At 51.5% G+C, this 22,739-nt stretch overlaps 1 protein-coding gene across 8 annotated transcripts in view; it reads left to right on the top strand.

Annotated features, from left to right (window-relative positions):
• NMT1 (N-myristoyltransferase 1) overlaps nucleotides 1-21,910 on the top strand; it is a 48,231-nt gene extending 26,321 nt beyond the window's left edge. Inside the window, exons 4-13 of one of the 8 annotated variants that reach the window (XR_746884.2) lie at nucleotides 6,761-6,879; nucleotides 9,296-9,387; nucleotides 10,232-10,348; nucleotides 11,471-11,641; nucleotides 12,491-12,599; nucleotides 15,503-15,673; nucleotides 16,258-16,425; nucleotides 17,409-17,546; nucleotides 18,465-20,800; nucleotides 20,913-21,910. Coding sequence is in view for 6 of the 8 variants with exons in the window: in XM_010354007.2 (XP_010352309.2) it covers nucleotides 6,761-6,879; nucleotides 9,296-9,387; nucleotides 10,232-10,348; nucleotides 11,471-11,641; nucleotides 12,491-12,599; nucleotides 15,503-15,673; nucleotides 16,258-16,425; nucleotides 17,409-17,546; nucleotides 18,465-18,485 (1,106 nt within the window). In the remaining 2 variants the exon portion in view is untranslated. Of the gene's footprint in view, nucleotides 1-6,760; nucleotides 6,880-9,295; nucleotides 9,388-10,231; nucleotides 10,349-11,470; nucleotides 11,642-12,490; nucleotides 12,600-15,502; nucleotides 15,674-15,925; nucleotides 15,997-16,257; nucleotides 16,426-16,559; nucleotides 17,547-18,464 lie in introns of those variants that run through there. The other 7 variants (XR_004054887.1, XM_010354007.2, XM_010354010.2 and 4 more) reach the window with 7 other exon arrangements.
• Nucleotides 21,911-22,739: the final 829 nt, after the last annotated feature.

The following is a 22,739-nucleotide window of genomic DNA, read 5'->3' on the forward strand; positions in this document are numbered from 1 at the left end:
TTGGCACATGAAGAGTGGGAATGTCTGCCCAGAGGTCTTTTTTCCATTTAAGTTTATAGAGAGTTTGTCTTGTTTGTCTGGGCACATGTTTATTCCTGGAATGGGCAAAGTCCCCAGCCTCTTTGTCTCCTAGCCAATGCATGCTTACTAAATGCAAAGTGGTTTGAGATTTTGCTTAGCAGTGATGGTTCAACACTGGGAATACCATATATAGGTTTCATCACACCCCTTAAAAAGCTATAATGAACTGCTAAAGGGGTGGAATAAGCAGATTGTCTAAAAGGATTCTAGAAGGGACTGGATCCTGTTAGACGTGCCTGCCAAGACTGAGCCAAGCCAACCTTGATGGCTAACTTCAGGACTCAGCTGACAAAGTTTCTGAAGTGGTTGTATCATGATTGTGGACCCATTGGTGGCCTAGTTCCTGTTTTCTTTGTGACTGGGAAAGTAAGTATGTTGAAAAAAAAACATGTTCCAACACCAAATGTAAATGACTTTCAGCTCGTCCACATTACTTCTTCTCTCCAGAAACACAATGAGACTTAACTAGTGTGTTCAGTGCAGAGCAGGAGGGTAGGGCAGGGCCAGGCAGGGTAGGGCCAAAGACTGGTGAGGGGAAGAAGGCAGCTGTGCCCAAGGAGATTTGTCTGCTGCAGAGGTTGGGAGCAGCTACTCCATGAGGCCTGCAGACCTGCAGGATGGGCATTGCCTAATTGCTAGTAGAAATGCAGTTTGTCAGGCCCCACCCCAAAGCTGCAGAATCAGAACTGCCAGAGGATTTCTGTCCATTTTGAAAGTTTGAGAAGCTCTGCTCTAGAGCGGATGCAGTTCTCAGAAGCTTGTTCACGACAGAAGCAAGCTGAGTAGGTGCATCCCCACAGGTGAGGGAGAGCAGGGCACTGCCCGGGTGGATAAGAGGGGTGCCGATTCCCCCATCACCTTGTGTGTTTGGCTGCCCCCATCGGCCAGGTCCCAGGCCCACTGGCTAAGCCCTCCAGCAAGGCTTTGGGCCACAGGGTGGGGTCCCAGTGACCAGGTTCTCGCTGAGGAGCAGGAACGATGTAGAGAGCCACACATCTCATCTCCGAATGAAATCCCTGATGAGGTGTTACATGGTGGCTGCCATATATCTTGGCTGTGTTTTCAGATGGCATTTTGGAGTTTTGGTTTGATTTTATTTTTCCTGAGGAATTTGCAAATGAGTAACCTTGCTACATTCTTCACAGATAGTGTCTCCTGGTAAAGAGGCAGATTGAGGCCAGGCTCAGTGGCTCATGCCTGTAATCCCAGCACTTTGGGAGGCTGAGGCGGGCGGATCACCTGAGGTCAGGAGTTTGAGACCAGCCTGGCCAACATGGTAAAACCTTGTCTCTACTAAAAATATAAAAACTAGCTGGGCGTGGTGGCACGGGCCTGCGATCCCAGCTACTCGAGAGTCTGAGGCCGGAGAATTGCTTGAACCTGGGGAGACGGAGGTGGCAGTGAGCTGAGATCGCACCACTACACTCCAGCCTGGGCAGCAGAGCAAGACTGCATCTCAAAAATAAATTAAAAAAAGAAAAGAAAAAGAAAAAAAGAGGCAGATTGGGATTAATTTGCTTCTGTTCCTCTTCAGCCCAGCAATACTTTGTTTTCCTCTCACCTGTAAATGTAGCAAGTGCTTCAGTTTAGTTCTCAGAAAGCTCAAGAGAAAACCACACAGTTGCTCATACAGGCCCTGACACTTTGAGGAAGGAGGAACAAGGTCTGGGTTTATTTCTTCTGACTTTGCCTCCTGTGCGGTGTGTGGTGTGGGACTCTGTGGAAGAGCGGTTGCCCTGAGCATCTGACTAGTCTGTCTTTGAGGTCCAGGGTCAGTCAAGCCCCAATTAGGTTCCTTTGTTTGTGTCAGCCTGTAGAAAGTGCCACCTTGGCAGGCGTGTTAGCCTGCATGGCTGAGGCATCACCCTAGTTCTGAGTTTTCTCAGGGGTGGTGTTACCTACAGCTTCTTGCCCTAATTTTTTTTCACGTAAATGGAGGACTAATGATTATAAATCTCATGCATTGTGTTTTTACAGCACTCCCCAGCTTCTTGGGAGAGTTTTAATTAGATGGTATTCCGCTAAAGAGACCTACAAGTCTCTCCCTCTCTCTTATTTATTTATTTATTTATTTATTTATTTATTTATTTATTTATTTATGAGACAGAGTCTCTCTCACTCTGTCACCCAGGCTGGAGTGCAGTGGCGCGATCTCAGCTCACTGCAACCTCTGCCTCCCGGGTTCAAGCTATTCTCTGCCTCAGCCTCCCAAGTAGCTGGGATTATAGGCGCCCGCCACCACGCCTGGCTAATTTTTGTATTTTTAGTAGATATGGTGTTTCACCATCTTGGCCAGGCTGGTCTTGAATTCCTGACCTCGTGATCCACCTGCCTCAGCCTCCCAAAGTGCTAGGATTATAGGCGTGAGCCGCCGCACCCGGCCCTCTCTTTTATTTTCTTGAGACAGGATCTCGTTCTGCTGCCCAGGCTGGAGTGCAGTGGCATGATATGGCTCTCTACAGCCTTAATCTCCTGGGCTCAAGCAATCCTCCCACCTTAGCCTCCTGAGTAGCTGGGATTACAGGTGCCTGCCACCATGCCTGGATAATTTTTAAATTTTTTGTGGAGATAGGATTTCACTATGTTGCCCAGGCTGGTCTCAAACTCTTAGGCTCAAGCTGTCCTCCTGTTTCAGCCTCCCAAAGTGCTGGGATTACAGGCGTGAGCCACTGCACCTGGATGAGACCTGCAATTCTTTAGAAGCTTAAAATTATCCTAGGTTTTTTATTTTAAGCTTGGAAAGGCCTTCTTAGGCCGGGTGTGATGGCTCAATGCCTGTAATCCCAGCACTTTGGGAGGCCAAAACAGGAGGATTGCTTGAGCCCAGCAGCTCAAGACCAGCCTGGACAACAGGGTAAGACCTCGTCTCTACAGAAAAATTTAAAAATTAGCCAGACAGGCCGGGCACGGTGGCTCAAGCCTGTAATCCCAGCACTTTGGGAGGCCGAGACGGGCGGATCACGAGGTCAGGAGATCGAGACCATCCTAGCTAACACGGTGAAATCCCGTCTACTAAAAAAAATACAAAAAACTAGCCGGGTGAGGTGGCGGGCACCTGTAGTCCCAGCTACTCGGGAGGCTAAGGCAGGAGAATGGCGTAAACCCGGGAGGCGGAGCTTGCAGAGGCTGAGATCCGGCCACTGCACTCCAGCCTGGGCGACAGAGCACGACTCCGTCTCAAAAAAAAAAAAAAAAAAAAAAAAATTAGCCAGATATGGTAGCACATGCATGTGGTCCCAGTTTCTCAGGAGGCTGAGGTGGGAGGATCGTTTGAGTCCTGGAGGTCGAGGCTGGAGTGAACCATGATTGTGCCACTGCCCTCCAGCCTGGGTGACTGAGCGAGTCCCTGTCTCAAAGATTAAAAAATAAATAAATAAAAAGGAAAGGCCGTAGCAGAACTGTTTTAGTCTGTATAACAACTGTAAGAGCCCTCAGATGAACTTTTGATCCCCCCCCTTCAGATCATGTCATTCTTTTTAAAGTCACCCCTTTCCCACTCATGTCAATGGAAGCAGTATCCTTTTCTGTCTTTGGTCAGTGGAATGCAGCGTGGCCACTCTGTTTTAAAAAGTAACTATCACAGGGGAGGATGTGCACTCACCTGGTTTCCATGGGTCCCAGAGGGAAGCTTCCCCTCTCTTTTCCCTCTCCCTGGTTTTTGTTTGGTTTAATGTTTTCATTAAAGCATCTCAGACATTCTCATTTCTCTGAAGTCCTTCACAATTGCATCGCATTGCTTAGTTTGGGGTCTTTGATGTTTGATGTCACAGAAAGAATTTTGGGGAAGAGTGTGCAGAAAGAAACCCATTGAAAGCTCAGGGTTTTCTTTAAACTTCCAGATTCTTTTAAAGCAAGTTCGAAGTGTCATCTTTAGTCATTTATTCGTTCATGTCGGCCTTGAGAGAATCGGCTGTATTCTTGCTGTGCTCTGCAGAGCAGCCTTCCACCCCTGCTCAGCAGGAGGTACTCAGAGGCCATTGTAAGGGAGAGGGCAGGCTGCTCCCCACAGAGCAGGACAAGCAGAGGCCATGATGCTGGCACCAGACCAAGGACAGCACAGGAGCCTTGGGCTGCTTCTTGGCATCAAGGGTACTCCACAGTGGGAGTCTAGTAAAAGTGGCTGCTCCCTTCTCAGTGTTTCCTGTAGCTCTACTTTTTCACACCCACCCTGCCCCACATAGTCCACCTGCAGCCTAACTGACTCCTAATTATCCTTGAGGTCTTGCCTTTACATATTTCCTCTGAGAGGTCTTTGCTGACACACACAGACACAGGTCCCGTAGCACCCTGTACTTCATCCTTACTGGCCCTTGCCATGCCGGGTGGGACGCGCCTCCTTGCTCGTCTCTTTGGTGTCCATGATGGTGAGGACCTGTGTCTGTTTCATTCGCCAGCCCCTGCCACAGAACTGGCACATTCTAGGATTCAGTGAACACTTGGTGAAGGAGTGAGGGAATGGAAGTGCCTATTACGTGTAGGACCTCGTAGCCAGCCTAAATGAGAAGATTTAGCCTTGAGGTTATTTTAGTACAGTAGGGAAGACCATCAGTATTCTTGGCCATGGAAATAATTAAAGGGGAAAAAAGGTTCTGAAGTGTATAGGGAAAGGTATAAATTCAATACAAGTTGGGAAATCAGCACCTAGATAAGACTAGAGGGTCTGGCCCTCAGCTTTGTAGGCTCAAAAATGTTTAATATACATAGCTGTCAGTTGGAAGCAGATTGACTTAAATTCACAAGAGCTACTTTATGAATAATCAAATGGTGGGTTTTGGCTGGGTGTGGTGGCTCATGCTATAATCCCAGCATTTTGGGAGGCCAAGGCAGGAGGATCACTTGAGTCTAGGAGTTCGAGACCAGCCTGGGCAACAGTAAGACCTCATCTCCCCTCTATGAAAAGTAAAATTAGCCAGGCGTGGTGGCGCATGCCTGTAGTCCCAACCCCTCGAGAGGCTGAGATGGGAGGATCGTTTGGGCCTAGGAGGTTGAGGCTATAGTGAACCCAAGTTACGCCACTGCATTCCAGCCTGGGCAACAGCAAGACCCCGTCTCACCTGGTCATGAGCTTCCTGACTAGGGAAGAAAAATATGACCTCTCTCCCAAGCAAACCTGTTGGGAAGCCTGATTACCAATAGAGCAGGCTGCTTCCCTGCTGTGTCCCTGCACTTTCCAGATCCTGACCCTCAGCACGTGGATAATGACTCATTTATTTACTTTTTCCCCAGAAGATGGTATGTCTTGTGAGGACAGGGACTTGGTCCTTTTTCCTGCTGTACACTAGGGGCTGGCATGGTCACTGAGTCACTGGTGCATGGTTGGTGCTCAGTAATGTGTCTGATGAAGAGGGTGAGATGATCAGTGCTGGCGGTGGTGTCGTGCACTGTGGCCTTATGCAGCTCTTTCCACCACCCTTGCCCCACAGATTCATTCTGGGAAGGTCTAGAACTGCCTGTTACATGTTAGAATGAAATGTTTGGACTTTGGGAGGCCGAGGCGGGTGGATCACTTGAGGCCAGGGGTTTGAAACCAGCCTGGCCAACATGGTGAAACCTCATCTCTACTAAAAAAAAAAACCTCCAAAATTAGCCGGCGCGGTGGCGGGCACCTGCAATTCCCAGCCACTCGGGAGGCTGAGGCAGGAGAATCTTTTGAACCGGGGAGGTAAAGGTTGCAGTGAGTCAAGATCGCACCGCTGCACTCCAACCTGGGCGATAGAATGAGGCTCTGTCTCAAAAAAAAAAAAAAAAAAAAATTGGATCAAGAGTCTGAAAGTCAGTAAAAGCATGAATTGAGTGCCTAGTCTATACTGAGGCCTTTGCTAAGAACACTGTTACTGAGTTGGTCCCTTTTGAAGACGCCTGTTTTCCAAAATGCACTAAACATTGCATTCTTCCCAATGTAAACATGAGTGAGCCCACTGTAGAACCGAAATCATCCCAAGGGTGAAAATTCAGTGTGAATCTCTCAGCATTTATGAGTCCGATTGAGCTCGGATAGGAATGAGGGCTGTGTCTTTGGAGCAGTCCCGCAGAGGAGGGGCCTATGCTGCTCAGGGAGGGGATGTTGTGTCACGGTGACTTCCCGGCAGCACTGTGTAGACTTGGTGATTCAGCCCAAAGGCACTTGCAGGACTCTAAACACTGAGGGCCTGAGTTGGCAGGAGCAGTTAACTGGCTCACACTGCTGAAAGCCAAGGCTGGCAGGGCCACGATTGAGCCTGGCGCCTAGAAGCCATCATCTGGTTCAGAAATGGGCCCAGTACATTGTTGTTGCTGTTGACACAAAAGCAGCCTTGTTGTGACTCCTTACAAACCCATCCAGACTGATGGGCCTGGGCCAGGGCCCTGACAACACTCTTTACACCAACCAGGAGGCAGGAAGCCAAATTACTAAAGATAAGTGTTTGTCATTCAGTGACCCAAGGGAGATTTAAATGGATTTCCCAAACACGAACCACCTTGGATCCCAGTGATTGTCCTGAGGTTTTGCCATGAATTGGCCCTCAGTTAGGGGCTAAGGGTAGCTGGAAAGACGGTTTGCAGTTGCCAAGCACAGAATGTTCTTCAGATGGAGGGCTCCTAGGGACAAGAGGAATTTGCTCTGGTTGAGTTTTGAGCTGAGCCATTTACTGCCCTGAGGGGGCAAAGGGTGAGGCTCACAGCTATGTTCTTCTTTCAGGTGAAGTGGTGAACACCCATGGCCCCGTGGAACCTGACAAGGACAATATCCGCCAGGAGCCCTACACCCTGCCCCAGGGCTTCACCTGGGATGCCTTGGACCTGGGCGACCGCGGTGTGGTGAGTGGGCCCTCAGAAGGTTACACCTGCGGGTAGGAGCCACTTTCACAGTAAGCCCTGCAATCTCACCAAGACCACGTCTCCTCGAGCCCTAGAGAGCTGAGCCAAGGAGGTCTGAACAGACCCCCTTCTGTAACTTCCTGGGGTATGGCCAAGACTCCACATAAATAGCTCTTAGCTTTTCTGGCAGGTTGAAAGTTAACCTCTGTAGCTCTCCAACGTAGATACCTGTTTTTCATTTATTCTTTTTTGTTCATTCATTTATTTCCTTGTTTTCTTTCTAGTCTGTCTCCTGACTGGAGCAGCTGGGGCTGCTAAATGAGGCTCTGTCCTCCCCTTTCCACCCTGGCCACCCAGAGCCCCTTGTTTTGACCTGAGGGATTTATTTCCCTTGTAAAGAATGATGAAAATGTCGCCAGGCAAATCCCACCACTTTGAGAGGCCGAGACAGGTGGACCATGAGGTCAGAAGTTTGAGACCAGTCTGACCAACATAATAAAAGCCCGTCTCTACTAAAAATAAAAAAAATTAGCCAGGTGTGGTGGTGCACGCCTGTAATCCCAGCTACTTGGGAGGCTGAGGCAGGAGAATCATGTGAACCTGGGAGGGGGAGGTTGCAGTGAACTGAGATCGCACCACTGCACTCCAGCCCAGGCGGCAGTGTGAGACTCTTTGTCTCAAAAAAAAAAAAAAAAAAAAATTCTGTTGACATTTTTTTTTTTTTTTTTTTGAGACGGAGTCTCTCTCTGTTGCCTGGGCTGGAGTGGCAGTGGCATCATCTCAGCTCACTGCAGTCTCTGCCTCCTGGGTTCAAGCCATTCTCTTGCCTCAACCTTCCGAGTAGCTGGGATTACAGGTGAGTGCCACCATGCCCAGCTAATTTTTATATTTTTAGAAGAGGCGGTGTTTCACCATGTTGGTCAGGCTGGTTTCAAACTCCTGACCTCAGATGATCCTCCCGCCTCGGCCTCCCAAAATGCTGGGATTACAGGCATGAGCCACTGTGCCTGGCCTTTTATTTATTTTTTGTTTTTTGAGACAGTCTGGTTCTGTTGCCCACGCTGGAGTGCAGTGGCACGATCTTGGCTCACCCCAACCTCTGCCTGCCGGGTTCAAGCGATTCTCCTGCCTCAGCCTCCTGAGTAGCTGGGATTACAACCATCTGTCACGGTGCCTGGCTAATTTTTGTGTTTTTAGTAGAGACAGGGTTTCACTATGTTGACCAGTCTGGTCTCTAACTCTTGATCTCATGATCTGCCCATCTGGGCCTCCCAAAGTGCTAGGATTACAGGCGTGAGCCACCGCGCCCAGCCTTTTTTTTTTTTTTTTTTTTTTTTTTTTTTTTTTTTTTTGAGGTGCAGTCTTGCTGTCTTTCAGGCTGGAGTGCAATGGTACCATCTCGGCTCATGCAACCTCCGCCTCCTGGGTTCAAGCAATTCTCCTGCCTCAGCCTCCGCAGTGGCTGGGATTACAGGCGTCTGCCACCACACCCAGCTCATTTTTTTATTTCTTAGTAGAGATGGGGTTTCATCTCATTGGCCAGGCTGGTCTTGAACTTCTGACCTCAGGTGATCTGCCCACCTCAGCCTCCCGAAGTGCTGGGTTTACAGGCTTGAGCCACCACACCCAGCCAACAGAATTTTTTAATACCAAAGTTAGGCCAGCAGATGGAGATAGCTGAGAAGGCAGAAAAAGGCCTTTGTGGCTAGGTGTGGCTCACACCTATAATCCCAACAATTTGGGAGTCTAAGGTGGGAAGATCGCTTGAGCCCAGGAGTTCAAAATCAATCAGCCTGGTCCATATAGTGAGACTGCCCCCCTACAAAAGAAAAAATAATAATAGTTAGCCTGGCATTGTAGTATGCACCAGTAGTCTCAGCTACCCAGGAGGCTAAAGTAGGAGGATCGCCTGAACCCAGGAGTTGGAGGCTGCAGTGAGCCATGATCACACCAATGCACTCCAGCCTGAGTAACAGAGTGAGACCATATCTCGAAAAGAAAGGAAAAAAAGGCCTTTGTTTGAGCCAGATGGTAAAAATCAGACAAGGTGGGAAATAGCAGTGACTCTCTGTGGAGTAATTTCTTGACTAGCTTTGAGAGTCATCCCTGCACAGCACTTCACAGAAGTCAAGACCAGTGGCTCTCCCTTGTTGATGGCGCAGAATGATGAAGTGGTTGGTTAGTTAGGTGGCATTCTCGGTCTGCCACTCTGCTACGTGATGGCTCCGTTTTCTACTCTAACTAGGGTGCTTGCTCCAAGAGTTCCTAACGTGCCAGGGGGCAGAGGGATTTGTGAGACTCCACGTCATTTTTGGTGGTTTGCTTCATCCTTCTGAAAAGCCTAGAGCCCCGGGGTATTGGAGTTGGTCTCCTTCCTGGCAGAATACCTCCAAGTGAGCTGCTTATTTCTTTACAGCTGAAAGAACTATACACCCTCCTGAATGAGAACTATGTGGAAGATGATGACAACATGTTCCGGTTTGATTATTCCCCAGAGTTTCTTTTGTGGTAAGTTGTAGGGGCTTTCTTGAGGTTCTTGAGGGCAAGGTGTAGAGCAGAACCACCACAGGACACCAGAGTTTTCATCCCTGCCAGGGGCCAACCTTTGAATGGCAAATTAGTGTGTCATTTTTGAGTTCCTGCATCTGAAGGAGACTTGCTTTCACTGGCGCTTAGAATTGCAACCTTGTTTAAGACAATTGACAGGGTGAGGGAGACCTTCGTAGAGTTGGTACCCAGGGAAGAGGTATGCATTATCTGGTGACTTTATGTAAGAAAGGAAGGCGCATGAGACCTACTAAGACTGAAAGAAAAGAAGGCACATTTTCTATCTAGTTCCTGAGCATGCTCAGTAGTATAGCCTTGCCTGGCTGAGCCATTCACCTGCCCAGGCCACGTTTAATATCCAGGAAGAGAGAGGCATGCGCCGAAATAGAGAGGGACTACCTGAAAGGGAAGGAAGAATTTATACCAGAAGGAGGGAGACGGGAGACCAGAGCTCCAGGGTTGCCACAATCAGCTCTCAACCATGGGACCCACCGTCCTCTGAACCAAAGATGCCAGTCCCTTGGTTCAAGCTGTCAAAATGAACACACAGAAATTGGATCAGGCATGAAATCCTCAGTATGATAACCTTGGGTTGGATGAGTAACTAGGCCCAGTGGGATGAGTAGCCAGAAATGGTGATGACTCGATTCCGTGTGTCCAGGAGGGCTTGGCCCTAAAGAGAATTCAGCTATTAACCCCCAGGGAGGTGGTAGCACCAGGTCAAAACCAAATTTGGCTGTGGAACCCAAACAGCTTGTCCAGCCTGCCGGCAAGCAGCACAACAACCCCAGCCTCTCTTTTCCAGGGCTCTCCGGCCACCCGGCTGGCTCCCCCAGTGGCACTGCGGGGTTCGAGTGGTCTCAAGTCGGAAATTGGTTGGGTTCATTAGCGCCATCCCAGCAAACATCCATATCTATGACACGTAAGCACCAGCACCTACCTCCAACCCCCACAACACCGCCATCCTGCTTGGTCTGGGAGGGAGGAGAAAAAGGCTGAACAATGTGCCCCATGAAAGAAAGAGGGACAGTCTCAGGAAGGGAGGACGCCCAGCTGCTGGGACTGCAGATTCATCATAGGAACCCCCTGTTCTGCTCAGAGTCCCAGCTGGCTCCCTTGTTTGTGGCCCGGGTTGGAAGGAGCCCAGCCTGAGAGCTGGTGTGCCTGCTCAGCAGAGGCTTGTTTTTATTATTTTTTAAATTTTATAGAGGCAAGGTCTTGCTGTGTTGCCCACGCTGGTCTCAAACTCCTGAGCTCAAGTGATCCACTCACCTCTGTCTCCCAAGAGTGCTGGGATTATAGGCGTGAACCACCGTGCCTGGCCAGAGGCTTTTTTAGTCTCACTGTGTTGCCCAGGCTGGAGTGCAGTGGTGCAATCTTGGTTCACTGCAACCTCCACCTCCAGGATTCAAACAATTCTCCTGCCTCAGCCTTCCAAGTAGTTGGGATTACAGGCATGCACCACCATACCTGGCTAATCAGAGGCTCATTTTTGAATGCCTGTACCAGTCACACATGGAAGCACTTGAACAGCAGCAGAAATGAGCCAGAGCCAGTGTGACCCAGATTCAGATAGTCCTTGGGGCCTGTGATCTCTGCTCTTCATTTTCCCTGGAAGTGTCCAAACCATCTGCCTGCCACAGTCTTCAGGGCTTATCAGCTGTGTTATTGAGGGAATCAGAACCTTGAAACCCTAGAATTGCCTTGACCTGCCCCATGGGTTCCCTGTGCTGCTTCCCTGCATGCTAACAGTGGGATTCCCCAGCCGACTCCTAGGGATTCATCAGGGAGATGCTGGTGGTGCCTTCAAATAAAGGCGTTTGCTTGAGTCCCACCTTCCTTTGGAAATAGACTCTGTTGAAGTGAGGCAGGCTCCTGGCCTGGTGGAGCATGGTGGGGAGTCCCAGTACTGAGTACAGGTGGCAGCTAAAAGTACACCTGTGCTGCAGACCTGGTCCTTCCAGGTGTGGCTGCACGTGCTTGAGGGGATCACCATTCCCTTCCCTGTTAAAAACCTTGTCACCTGGATGTTTCCCCCTCTTAGAGAGAAGAAGATGGTGGAGATCAACTTCCTTTGTGTCCACAAGAAGCTGCGCTCCAAGAGGGTGGCTCCAGTCCTGATCCGCGAGATTACCAGGCGGGTTCACCTGGAGGGCATCTTCCAAGCTGTTTACACTGCCGGGGTGGTACTACCAAAGCCCGTTGGCACCTGCAGGTAAAACTGTCTTCCTGTAAGTCCTTTAAAATACTGGTGTCTGCACTCTAGTTGAGGAGCATGGGCCACTGTGAGTTACAGCTCCGCCTTTAGCATCCCACCTCTGGAGTATCTGGTAAGGCGGGCACCTGGTGCCTGCAGGAGCCAGATCGGGAGCGTGGAGAGGGCGGGAGGGTTGTAGGGATGGCAGACTGGCAAGTCTGTCCCTGCCTTGTCTGGAGGGCTCTTGGTGTCTGCTGGCTGCTGCTATTTGGAGATGGTGGGGGCGGTACTGGTGGTTTTTGTTTGTTTTTAGGGATGAGCTCAAATCTGGCTTTTTATGGGAAATGTCCTAAAATTTTAAATGGTTGGCTCAATTTGTTTTGAATATTGTGTGCACCAAATAGAGCAAGTCTGCTATGTGATCTAAGGGCAACCTCTGCCTTAGAAAGTTGTTTGAAACAATTGAATAATCTCTCCCTAGAGAACTTTAAAAGTAAAAACACCAGGTGTGAAGGCAGAAGAGGAGGAGGGAGGAGGGTGAGTGCCTCTGCCATCATCTTCTGGGCATGACTACAGCCCTTTTCCGTTGACTTGATTCTAGGAGTGAGGATTGTTCTCCCCAGACAACCGCTGTAGCAAAGGAATAGTTTTGGAAATTCAGCAAGAAAAATAGGGAGAAAGAAGATCTAGGAGGAGCTTTGTCAGCACTCACTGGGGGGAGGCTAGAGAGCAGGGTGACACCACTGGCTCCGGAGGCACCTGATGTGTCTCTCACGCCACCTGCTGGCCAGCTGGGGTCTCCCTGCCATTGTCCTTGTAATAGGGATTGGCCAGAACCCTGAGGACAGGACATTTGTGTCCCCACAGGTATTGGCATCGGTCCCTAAACCCACGGAAGCTGATTGAAGTGAAGTTCTCCCACCTGAGCAGAAATATGACCATGCAGCGCACCATGAAGCTCTACCGACTGCCAGAGGCCAGTGGTGCCCCGGGTGGTGGACAGAGAGAGGGCAAGGAGAGCCTGGCTGTCAGCAGGAGAGAAGGGCTCTGGGTGGAGAGGGGGCTTTCTCCTACCAAAGGCCAGTGGTGCCCCGGGTGATGGGCAGGGGGCAGAGAGAGGGCAAGGAGAGCCTGGCTGTCAGCAGGAGAGAAGTGCTCTGGGTGAAGAGAGGGCTTTCTCCTACCAGAAAAGTGAACCAGCCCATAGTCTTCAGATTTCCTGGACTTTCTATTTCTGTTATCTGCAGCAGGATTTTATTTTAGTTTAACTTTCTCAGTTCCTTTGAGCCTGTGCCTGGACTAGCTTCTCTGCCATCTGTTGAAAGGCTCAGAGAACACCTATTCCCTGTAATTTTAGCCTAAGTAAAGCTTAAATAGAATGATGAATCCACTTAGTGAACCTTCATACACATGGCAGTGTGTTCCAAAGCCCAGCGCAGATGCACTCGAGGGTCTGTGGCACCCCTCTGCCGGGCCAGGTGAGGGGTGACCTGAGCTTGTGAAGGAAGCCCTGATTTCTAATCCCAATTTCCCTACCCAGATTTGGCACTGAAGGACTGGGCAGCTTTAAAGTGAGCTGCTTTTCTATTCTGGGTCTCAGTTTTCCTAGTTTCCCAAAGAAACAAATGCTCCAACTGTGGCTGGCTTCAGGTAGGGATTCTTTTTTTTTTTTTTTTTTGAGACAGGGTCTCACTCTGTTGCCCAGGCTGGAGTGCAGTGGCAGTCACAGCTCACTGCAGCCTTGACCTCCCAGACTCAAGTGATTCTCCCACCTCAGCCTCCCAAGTAGCTGGGACTACAGGTGTGCGCCACCATGCCCAGCTAATTTTTGTTTTTATAGAAACGGGGTTTTGCTGCTGGGCACAGTGGCTCACGCCTGTAATCCCAGCACTTTGGGAGGCTGAGGTGGGCAGATTACACGGTCAGGAGATCGAGACCATCTGGCTAACACGGTGAAAGCCCATCTCTAGTAAAAATACAAAAAATTAGCTGGTCATGGGATGGCGGGCGCCTGTAGTCCCAGCTACTCAGGAGGCTGAGGCAGGAGAATGGCATGAACCCAGGTGGTGGAGCTTGCAGTGAGCCGAGAACGCACCACTGCGCTCCAGCCTAGGCGACGGAGCAGGATTCCGTCTCAAAACAAAACAAAACAAAAAAAGAAACAGGGTTTTGCCATGTTGCCCAGGCTCATCTGAACTCCTGGGCTCAAGTGATCCACCCACCTCCAGCCTCTCAAAGTGCTGGGATTCCAGGCGTGAGCCACCTTGCCCATCCCAGTAGGGATTCTTAAAATCCCTTCTCAGGCCGGGCGGTGGCTCACACCTGGAATCCCAGCACTTTGGGAGGCCAAGGCGGGCAGATCATGAGGTCAAGAGATTCACTGCCAACATGGTAAAACCCTGTCTCTACTAAAAACAAAAAGTAGCTGGGTGTGGTACGTGCCCGTAGTCCCAGCTACTTGGGAGGCTGAGGCAGGAGAATCACTTGAACCTGGGAGGCAGAGGTTGCAGTGAGCCGAGATCGCGCCACTGCACTCCAGCCTGGCGACGGAGCAAGACTCGGTCTCAAAAAAAAAACAAAAAAGAAAATTCCTTTTTTTTTCTCGGAGTGCTTCTGGTTGGCCATCAGTCCACACAGTTACTGAGTTCCTGCTGACGTGAGGGCTGCCTGCCTGGACTTCTCAGCCTCTAAACAAGATTGATCACTCTGAAATCAGGCTAATCCACCAGCGGATTGAGGTCATTAGTGTCCCATCTTGAGAGACTGCTGCAGTACCGTTAGACACTGCCAAAAGCACAGGTTTGGGGGACTGTGGTATGTGTCTTCTTCCTTCTGTTCTCATGACAAATCTGCCCTGCCTTCTAGGCCGGTGGGCAGGCAGGCAGAGAGCATTCTTATAGTGCTGCAGCAGCGAGAAGACTGTCTCACCCATATCGGGGTGGAAACCCCAGCATGGCTGTGTTTTCAGTCCAGGATTTGAGGCATCATTATGGGAGCTGCCATGTAGAATGAGGTCAGTGAGTGTTCCCTAGAGAGACGAGGATTTAGCAAGGAATTTTAGAGGCTGGAGGTTCTAGAACTGAAGTTTTAAAAGCAATTCCTGCACTGGGAAGCATTGTGTCAGGCACTGACTGAGGCCTGTAAACTGTGACACCACCCTGTTTGCAGATTGCCCCAAGCCCACCTTTGTGTATCTGAGCCTCTGGGGATGTTCTACTAGCCCGGTGTTTGCTCCACAGCATCATATGGTTTCATTCCACTGAAGCATTTTTCTAGCAAAAGCAGCTGCTGGGTGGTGGGACGCTGACTGGGGATGAAATCCTGGGAGTGTGCTGCTTTTCTTCTGCATTTAACTTGCAGCCATGGCTCTCTGAGAAGTAGTGGTGTCACAGTGTCTGGGTGGGCAGACCCTGACTAGGCCCTGGGGTCTATGAAGTGCTCTAAGTCTAGCAGAGAGAGAGCAGTGAGTATGGGATGGCATCAGTCACAGTTCAGTGAGAAGCTTGTGAGGACCGCTGGGCCGCATGGGCAGAAAGTACAGCTAGAAAGGCCAGCCTGGCCCAAGGGTAGAAAGTCTTGTGCTCTGGGGCGGGGAGTTTGAAACAAGGGTGGAGCATGAAGGGTTGTGTTTTCTTAGGAAGTCAGTCTGGGGCCATGTGGCTGATTGATTGATGCAGCAGCCTGAGTCCGCCTGGACTAGGAGGGAAAGGGCCAGAAGATATGGAAGAGGCAGGCCCTGTGCCTGAGGAGAGATGCACAGGGGTGCAGGGAACCTCCAAATGACCAGGGATTCTCTCTTGAGGGCCTGATCTATCCTCACCATGGATAGACCCAGGGTGATCAGCTCATCTCACTCCATCTCTTCTGTCTTGCTTCCAGACTCCCAAGACAGCTGGGCTGCGACCAATGGAAACAAAGGACATTCCAGTAGTGCACCAGCTCCTCACCAGGTACTTGAAGCAATTTCACCTTACACCCGTCATGAGCCAGGAGGAGGTGGAGCACTGGTTCTACCCCCAGGAGAATATAATCGACACTTTCGTGGTGGAGGTGAGTCAGGGAGTGGTGTTCCAGGCCTCTAATGGGTTCCCAGAGAGGCACCCCCCTGAGTGGCCGGGTTCCCAGGGCTTGAGTGTTGGCACCCTAGACTTCCTTGACCATCCGTGTTTGGTCCTCCCTAAAAACAAGGAGTTGGTGCTTGAATTTGCTGAAAAGATACCTTTGGATCTGGCTTGAGCCCTTCTCCCCCTCTGCCCCACTTTGATAACACAGAATAGAACTGAGCCCCGCTTAATCCTTCAGGAAAGCCTGCAATTCCCTGCCTGTCCCAACTTAACCCAGTGCTGACCAGACATAGGAGACACAGTCTGGGGGTATGTGAACTGCAAGAAGAGGTCCCTGGTGGTGCCCCTGCTGGGAAAGAGGTTTGGCAGTTTCATTCTACGATCATGGCTCTGTCCTCAAGTGCCCTGAGCCAACGTCCCTCCTCCTCCCCACGTGTCCTGTTGCAGTTTCCACCTGTTTATCTAGAGGGGCAGAGCTGCCTGAAGGCAGAGCGAAAGAAAACGTTTTGTTCCTGGGCCACAGTACCACTGTGCATGCTTGACATTGCCTCTTTATTGCCTTCCCTTCAGAACTCAAATGGAGAGGTGACGGATTTCCTGAGCTTTTATACGCTGCCCTCCACCATCATGAACCATCCAACCCACAAGAGTCTCAAAGCTGCTTATTCTTTCTACAATGTTCACACCCAGACCCCTCTTCTAGACCTCATGAGCGACGCCCTTGTCCTCGCCAAAATGGTGAGGAGCAGACCAGGGGCTCTCTGGAGATGTGTGGGGAAGGGGCAGTGGAGCCATGGTGAGCACAGCTCCCGGGATGCAGCCTCCCATGGGCTGGGAGGCTCCGAGTCCTCCTCACCTCCTGTTCTGCTTAGGCAGGGTTCCTGCAGTTTTTAGCCAGAAACTCAAAACTCGGAAGGAGCAAGGAGCATCCGAAGTGAAGGCATTGAACTCCTCCTGATTCATTTCAGTGAGTTTCGTTCTCACAGGAGGCGCCACCAAGGAGCCTGAATAGCCAGGCCTGCCCTGGGAGGACACGGGTTCTCCTCACAGCTTTCCCAGCGTGGGAAAGGGGTGATTGCTCTCTGTCGTGGTGAGTCATCGGAGTGTCTGACTGCCAGCAGCGGGTGGACAGCCCGTCGGTCAGTGCTTCGCTGTGGGTTCTGGTGACCTCCTGCACCCAGCCCAGCCTGCTGTGGGCAAGCTGGTCCCTGCCCTGTGAGAGCTTCTGCTCCAGTTGGTGAGGTTTAGGAAGCATCTTCACAGTCTCCAAGCGACACAGCAGGTGTCATATAACATGAGGTGCACTGAGGGCCTGAGAGTTGGGGTCTACATGGAGTAAGGAAGCAACACAAACCCCAGGTAGCTGATGGCAGCCAGCTTCTCAGAGGAAGGGGCTCAGGGCTTGGACTCCAGAGAGGACTGTGGAAATGACTAGAGTTTCAGGGAGGCATAACCAGGAATAGCAAGAGCCCCAGTCTGGATACTGAGTACCTATGTGTATACTCAGAGGGAGACTGGGCAGAGGCCAGGCTGGAGGGGGCGCCCAGAGTGTCCTGAGAACGCCTGGAGAGCGGGGATTAATGCGGAAGCAGCAGAGCTTCTGAGGGAACCTTATTCTTGTGGCTGCCCACAGGACAGCTTTGAAATGGCAGCAAAGGGTTAGGAAGGAGGCCATCCCCACCTGTCCTCACCTGTTCTTGTTTCTCCGTGCTGCTTTGCAGAAAGGGTTTGATGTGTTCAATGCACTGGATCTCATGGAGAACAAAACCTTCCTGGAGAAGCTCAAGTTTGGCATAGGGGACGGCAACCTGCAGTATTACCTTTACAATTGGAAATGCCCCAGCATGGGGGCAGAGAAGGTGGGCACCACGCAGCCAGAGTCCAGGCTGCCCGACCCAGGGAATCAGTGTCTCCAGCAGAAACCAGGCCATGGGTTGGGGAGACAGCTACAGTCTGGGTCCTTGTTACCTGGAGTTGAGCCTTTGAAAATGCCCTCCCTCCCTTTCTGGCTAACACTGTGAAACCCCTTCTCTACTGCAAAAAAATAGAAAAAAAATTAGCCAGGCGTGGTGGCGGGCACCTGTAGTCCTAGCTACTCGGGAGGCTGAGGCAGGAGAATGGCATTAACCTGGGAGGCAGAGCTTGCAGTGAGCCGAGATCGTGCCACTGCACTCCAGCCTGGGCGACAGAGCGAGACTCCGTCTCAAAAAAAAAAGAAAAGAAAATGCTCTCCTGGGCGACACAGCGAGACTCTGTCTCAAAAAAAAAAAAAGAAAATGCTCTCCCTCTGCCCTCTGCTGGCCAGACCAGCAGGTCAGCGTTCCCCTCTCAGCAACTAGTGTGAGATGGCAGAGGGGACAGAGCCACACAGGAGCAGGAAAGTCATCTCCAGTGAGGCCTTCCCACTTGAGGGAACCGTGGAAGTTGAGTTGCCCACGGTTTGCCAGGAGGGTAGGGCTGCGGGATCTCTGAGGAGATTTCCTCTCCTGAGCTGCTGCCCTCTTCCTGGCATGACACTTTCTTAGCCCTTCCTCCCCCAGCGCCACAGGGGACATGAGGGTGAGCTGGAGCGTGGACCACTTTTCCCTGGGAGGTCTGATGGACATGTGAACCCTGGTGTGGAGGTTGAGCATGGGGCCAGCTGGGTGTGAGTCTGCTCCCACAGTGCAGGCGGTGGACCCCGGGCCCAGCCAGTCGGAACTTCGGGGATGGGAGGTGTGGGAGAGTCTTTGGACTACTGTCGACTCAGCTCTGCCTCTCCCTGTTGGCTCTCCTAGGTTGGACTGGTGTTACAATAACCAGTCACCAGTGAGATTCTGGATAAAGCCACTGAAAATTCGAACCAGGAAATGGAACCCCACCACTGTTGGTCCAGTTTTCACACACGTGAGAATCCCTGGCAAAGGGAGCAGAACTGAACCGGCTTTACCAAACCGCCAGCGAACTTGACAATTGTATTGCGATGGCGTGGGCTGCGTGATGTCACCTCCGGTCGTGTCTCTGGTCTCCGTGTTTTCCAGTTAATTACATCTTCATGCAGCCGTCATCAAGGGAATGTAACTGCTGAAAACTAGCTCGTGATTGGCATATAATGGAGTTAACGGGTGAATAATAAAAGTATATATATATATTATATATATATAAATATTTTAAATATCTTTCATGTTCCAAATGTGCAAGGATGTTTGGTCTTTAATGTAAAGCTGAATCCAGATCATTCCTCAGAATGAGGACCCGAGGACAGTGGCAGACAGATGCGTTGGCACAGTCATGGTTTCCTCCAGAGGAGACATTGACTTATCTTGGGGAAAAAGAGGATCTGGAGAACCTCATCCAGTTCCCCTTCTGAATCAGCTGGGATGACTGGCTTTGAGAAGGAAGGGAAGGTGGAACAGGCTCAGATCTCACTGGATGGCACGTGGAGCTCTTGTCTGGGGCTGACCCTGGGCAGGGACTTTCCTGCAGGGCCAGACCTGCCTGCATTTTGAGACACAGCAATGGGACGGTCCGCAGAAGCAGACCTCATTGATCGAGTCCCTTCTTCCATCCCCTTGACCTGCTCCCTGTAGGAGGTAATCCTGCCAACTGATTCAAAAGGGCTCTTGAGCCAGCTGTTGCCAACCTTAAAGGGATGAGTCCCCTGTGAGATTTTGCTTTTCCACTGCCTGGGATGACTGGCAGTTTGAAGAGGCCCTTGGACCTCCTTTGTAGCATCAGGGACCTTTGGAGACCATATCAGTGTAAACCCTGCTTAGCTCATCTTAGAGCAAAGAGCCAGCACCCTGATGTCCCCAGGGGGTCTGGGCAGGAGTGGCATGGGGTCAATACCCAGACCCCTTCAGCCACCAGCCCCTGGCCTGTGCCTTCCAACCCATTAGCCATTTCTTGTTTCCAAGATACAGCCTGCAAGTGGCAGCAAGAAGTGATTAGAGGCAGATCTGGACTTGGCAACAGAAATGGTTTCCCATCACCATTGTCTGAGTCTGACTTTTGCTGATGCTGTTTTGTGGATTTTTATGGTAGTGATGGTTGTTGATGCTGCCAGTTTCCCAAAAAATAATCAAGCCTCTGGCCGCATGTCTGTCGATGTAGGCATTCTTGAGTGGTGTTCAGCCACGTGGCCTGGGCAGAATTGGGCTGTGGAATTGTCAGGAACCCACTTCCAGGCTTGGATGTAATTTTTGCTCTAGAGAGAAGCAAGTGGTGGGGAGGAGGTAGCATGACGTGTGGCGTGTGGGGTTTCCTTGCTGCCGTCACCTCTCCGCTCATACGGGAATGAAGCCTTAGCCAGGAGGCCAGGCTCAGCCCTGTGCCACTCACCGAAGCCACGCTCTGCAGGCCAGCAGGGGCTTGTTTCAGGCTGTGGGTTTTGGTGTGGTGTGTCAGAGGCTAATTCTGCAGAGTTGCCAAAACCAGGAGACATCGTATGCTTGGGATGGGGGCCGTGCCACCTGTGGGGATGCTGCCCGCTCTGCAGGATGGGGGCCGTGCCACCTGTGGGGATGCTGCCCGCTCTGCAGATTGCTGCTAGAGCCAGCAACTTCACTAAGGTGGATTTTCGTCAGAGGCCTGCAGGGGCCTCCCTTTTCCCATTGTTCCTGTGCTGCAAACTGTAGGCCCCAGCAATCGTGACTGACGTTTGACTCCTTGACTCCAAGAAACCAAGACCAAAGAAGCTGCTGTTCTTAGCAAGATGCGCACTGCATTCCGCAGACGGGAGGAGTCGGAGGCAGGGGGCTTGCTTTGCAGCCTCACAGACAACAACAGTTGCACAGCACCTCAAGCCCCAGAGTGACTCACCCTGTCCAGACCTTTGAGGATATCAAAGAATAAAGTGCACAAGTCTTTCCTACGTTGGGGGAACCTGGAACTTGGAAAGGCTCCCTGTCCTAGTCTTGGTCTGTTCTGGGCCAGGTCCCAGCTTGAGCTGCCTCTGAGATTTGGGCTGTGTGGATCTCTGGAGTGAGCTCTGTTTCGGTTGACCCAGGTCATGGAATGGAAACGGTGAGGCCCCAGTGGCTGTTCTGGAAGAAACAGATCTCCTGGCAAAGGCCCAGGCATCTCCCTCACTGAAACCAGGTTCCCTGCTCCTTGGACTCTGCTTTATCTCACGGTGAGAACCCTGCTCAGGTGTGCAGGGAATGGCTTGGGGGCTGCTTGCTGCTCGTCTGATTTTTGTCCCAATAGTCCCTGCGTTCTTCATTCAAACCCTTCTGGGACTTCAGGTCAGAGAGCACCATCCTGGGGGTCAGGGCCTCCCCACAGGAGCCCTGCAGTGTGGTGGCGTCATGGCTGGCTTGAACCAAGCAAAGGAAGGACCCTGAAGCCTTCACGCTAACCGTCCTTGAGCAGCCGCTGTTGGAAGGCCTCCCTGGGTCTGGCCCCCACCCTCTGCCACCCAGTCCTCCCAGCTGCCATGTTTCAAAGACCACCTTTACCTCCTGCCTTTGGATTGACTGCATTTGACCACGGACTCCAGTCTGTATAGGGAGAGAGCTGAGTTGGAGGCCTCCGCTCCGGATCGAGGTCTGTATAGGGCTCGTTTCCCCACACATGCCTATTTCTGAAGAGGCTCCTGTCTTATTTGAAGGCCGGCCCACACCCAGCTACTTTAACATCAGGTTTATGGAAAATGTCAGGCCTTCCCCACAACTCCCATATAACTGGTATCACTCCCCTACTTGCTGGCTCTCGGAAGCCCAGGGGAGTCCCTGTGGTCCTGAATTCTTTCCCCGGAGATGACCAGCATTTAACCAACCTAAGGGCCCAAAGGCGTTGGACAGCTGCATGGAGCTGTGGTCTGGGAGAGGGAGGGGCACCAGATGCTAGGTCAGGGGAGGGGGCAGGAGTGTCCCTCCCGTCAGTGCCTACCCACCTGTGGGGCAGCCTTCTGACGGCCTGGCCCACCTTCCCCAGAACCAGGGGAGGCCTGAGGCTTCAGTTTTGCTCTGCTGCAAAATGAAGGCAGGCCCACAAGCCGACTGCACCTAGGGAGGCTGTTTAGGACAAATTTCATTCCATTAAATTAAAAAATACTGACCAGCTGGCAGGCAGGTGCCACATCTGGGAACAGGGATGGGGGAGCTTCACCTTTTTGTCGTGGCTTTTCATTGGGCTGTGGTGGGGGGGGGCATCCATTCCCAGGGAAGGGGAGGAAATACCAAATGCATTGTTCTGCTCAATACATCTCACTTGTTTCTAATAAAGAAAGCAGCTGAACAAACCCTTTTGTCTTCCTGGTATTCCTGGTCAGCAGGTGACAGTGGAAGAAACGGAGTGCTGAGGCCTAGGCTGGAGCCAGGATGACAGGGCTTGGCCACAGAGGCCCTCAAGCCCACAGCATCAGGCCAGCTTCCAAAGGCCTTCCTTTAAGGCTGCCCTTCTTCCAGGGCAAAGTTGGTGTTGTCAGACCTTTCCCACCCGCCAGAGACGAGCTGGTATTGACCCAGGTTCACTCCAAGTTAGAGCAGCAGCTGGGCTCTCAGCCAGCACCTGAGCACCTCAGTGCAGGAGCCGGCCCAGGCTTCCCCAGCTGAGCACAGAGCAGCCCCCTTGGTCCAGGTCAGCAGTGGCTCCTCCGGTGGAGGTGCAGGCCCCGCACCTTCCCACTATGCCCAGGTGTCATGTCTCTCCTCCTGCACCATTGGCCAGGTGGTACTTTGAGTCACTAGGGGTGCATTTTAACATGGCAGGTTGCTGGGCCCCAGTAGCTGTGTTTAAGACTTCCCATTCCCCCTGTTCTCATCCTCTGGAACTTACCCTTTCCCTGACCCCCTGATCCTTTCAGGTCCATGGCTGGTGCCTCCAAGCCCCTTTCCAGGAAAGCTGACAAGACACAGGACCTGCATGACCCCTCTAAAGCCCCCCAACCCTCCTGTCCCAAACCAAGTCACTCAGGCTCCTACGGCCCACACCTTCTTTCCTGCCCTTAGCTTTGGACTGAGAGAACATAGCCCTATGTGTGGTTTCCACCCATGGGCCTCTGGGTTAAAAAGCTGTGATTTTGGGCTGGGCGCAGTGGCTCATGCCTATAATCCCAGCACTTTGGGAGG

The sequence above is a fragment of the Rhinopithecus roxellana genome, chromosome 19 (assembly GCF_007565055.1).
Source record: "Rhinopithecus roxellana isolate Shanxi Qingling chromosome 19, ASM756505v1, whole genome shotgun sequence".
Classification (NCBI taxonomy): domain Eukaryota; kingdom Metazoa; phylum Chordata; class Mammalia; order Primates; family Cercopithecidae; genus Rhinopithecus; species Rhinopithecus roxellana.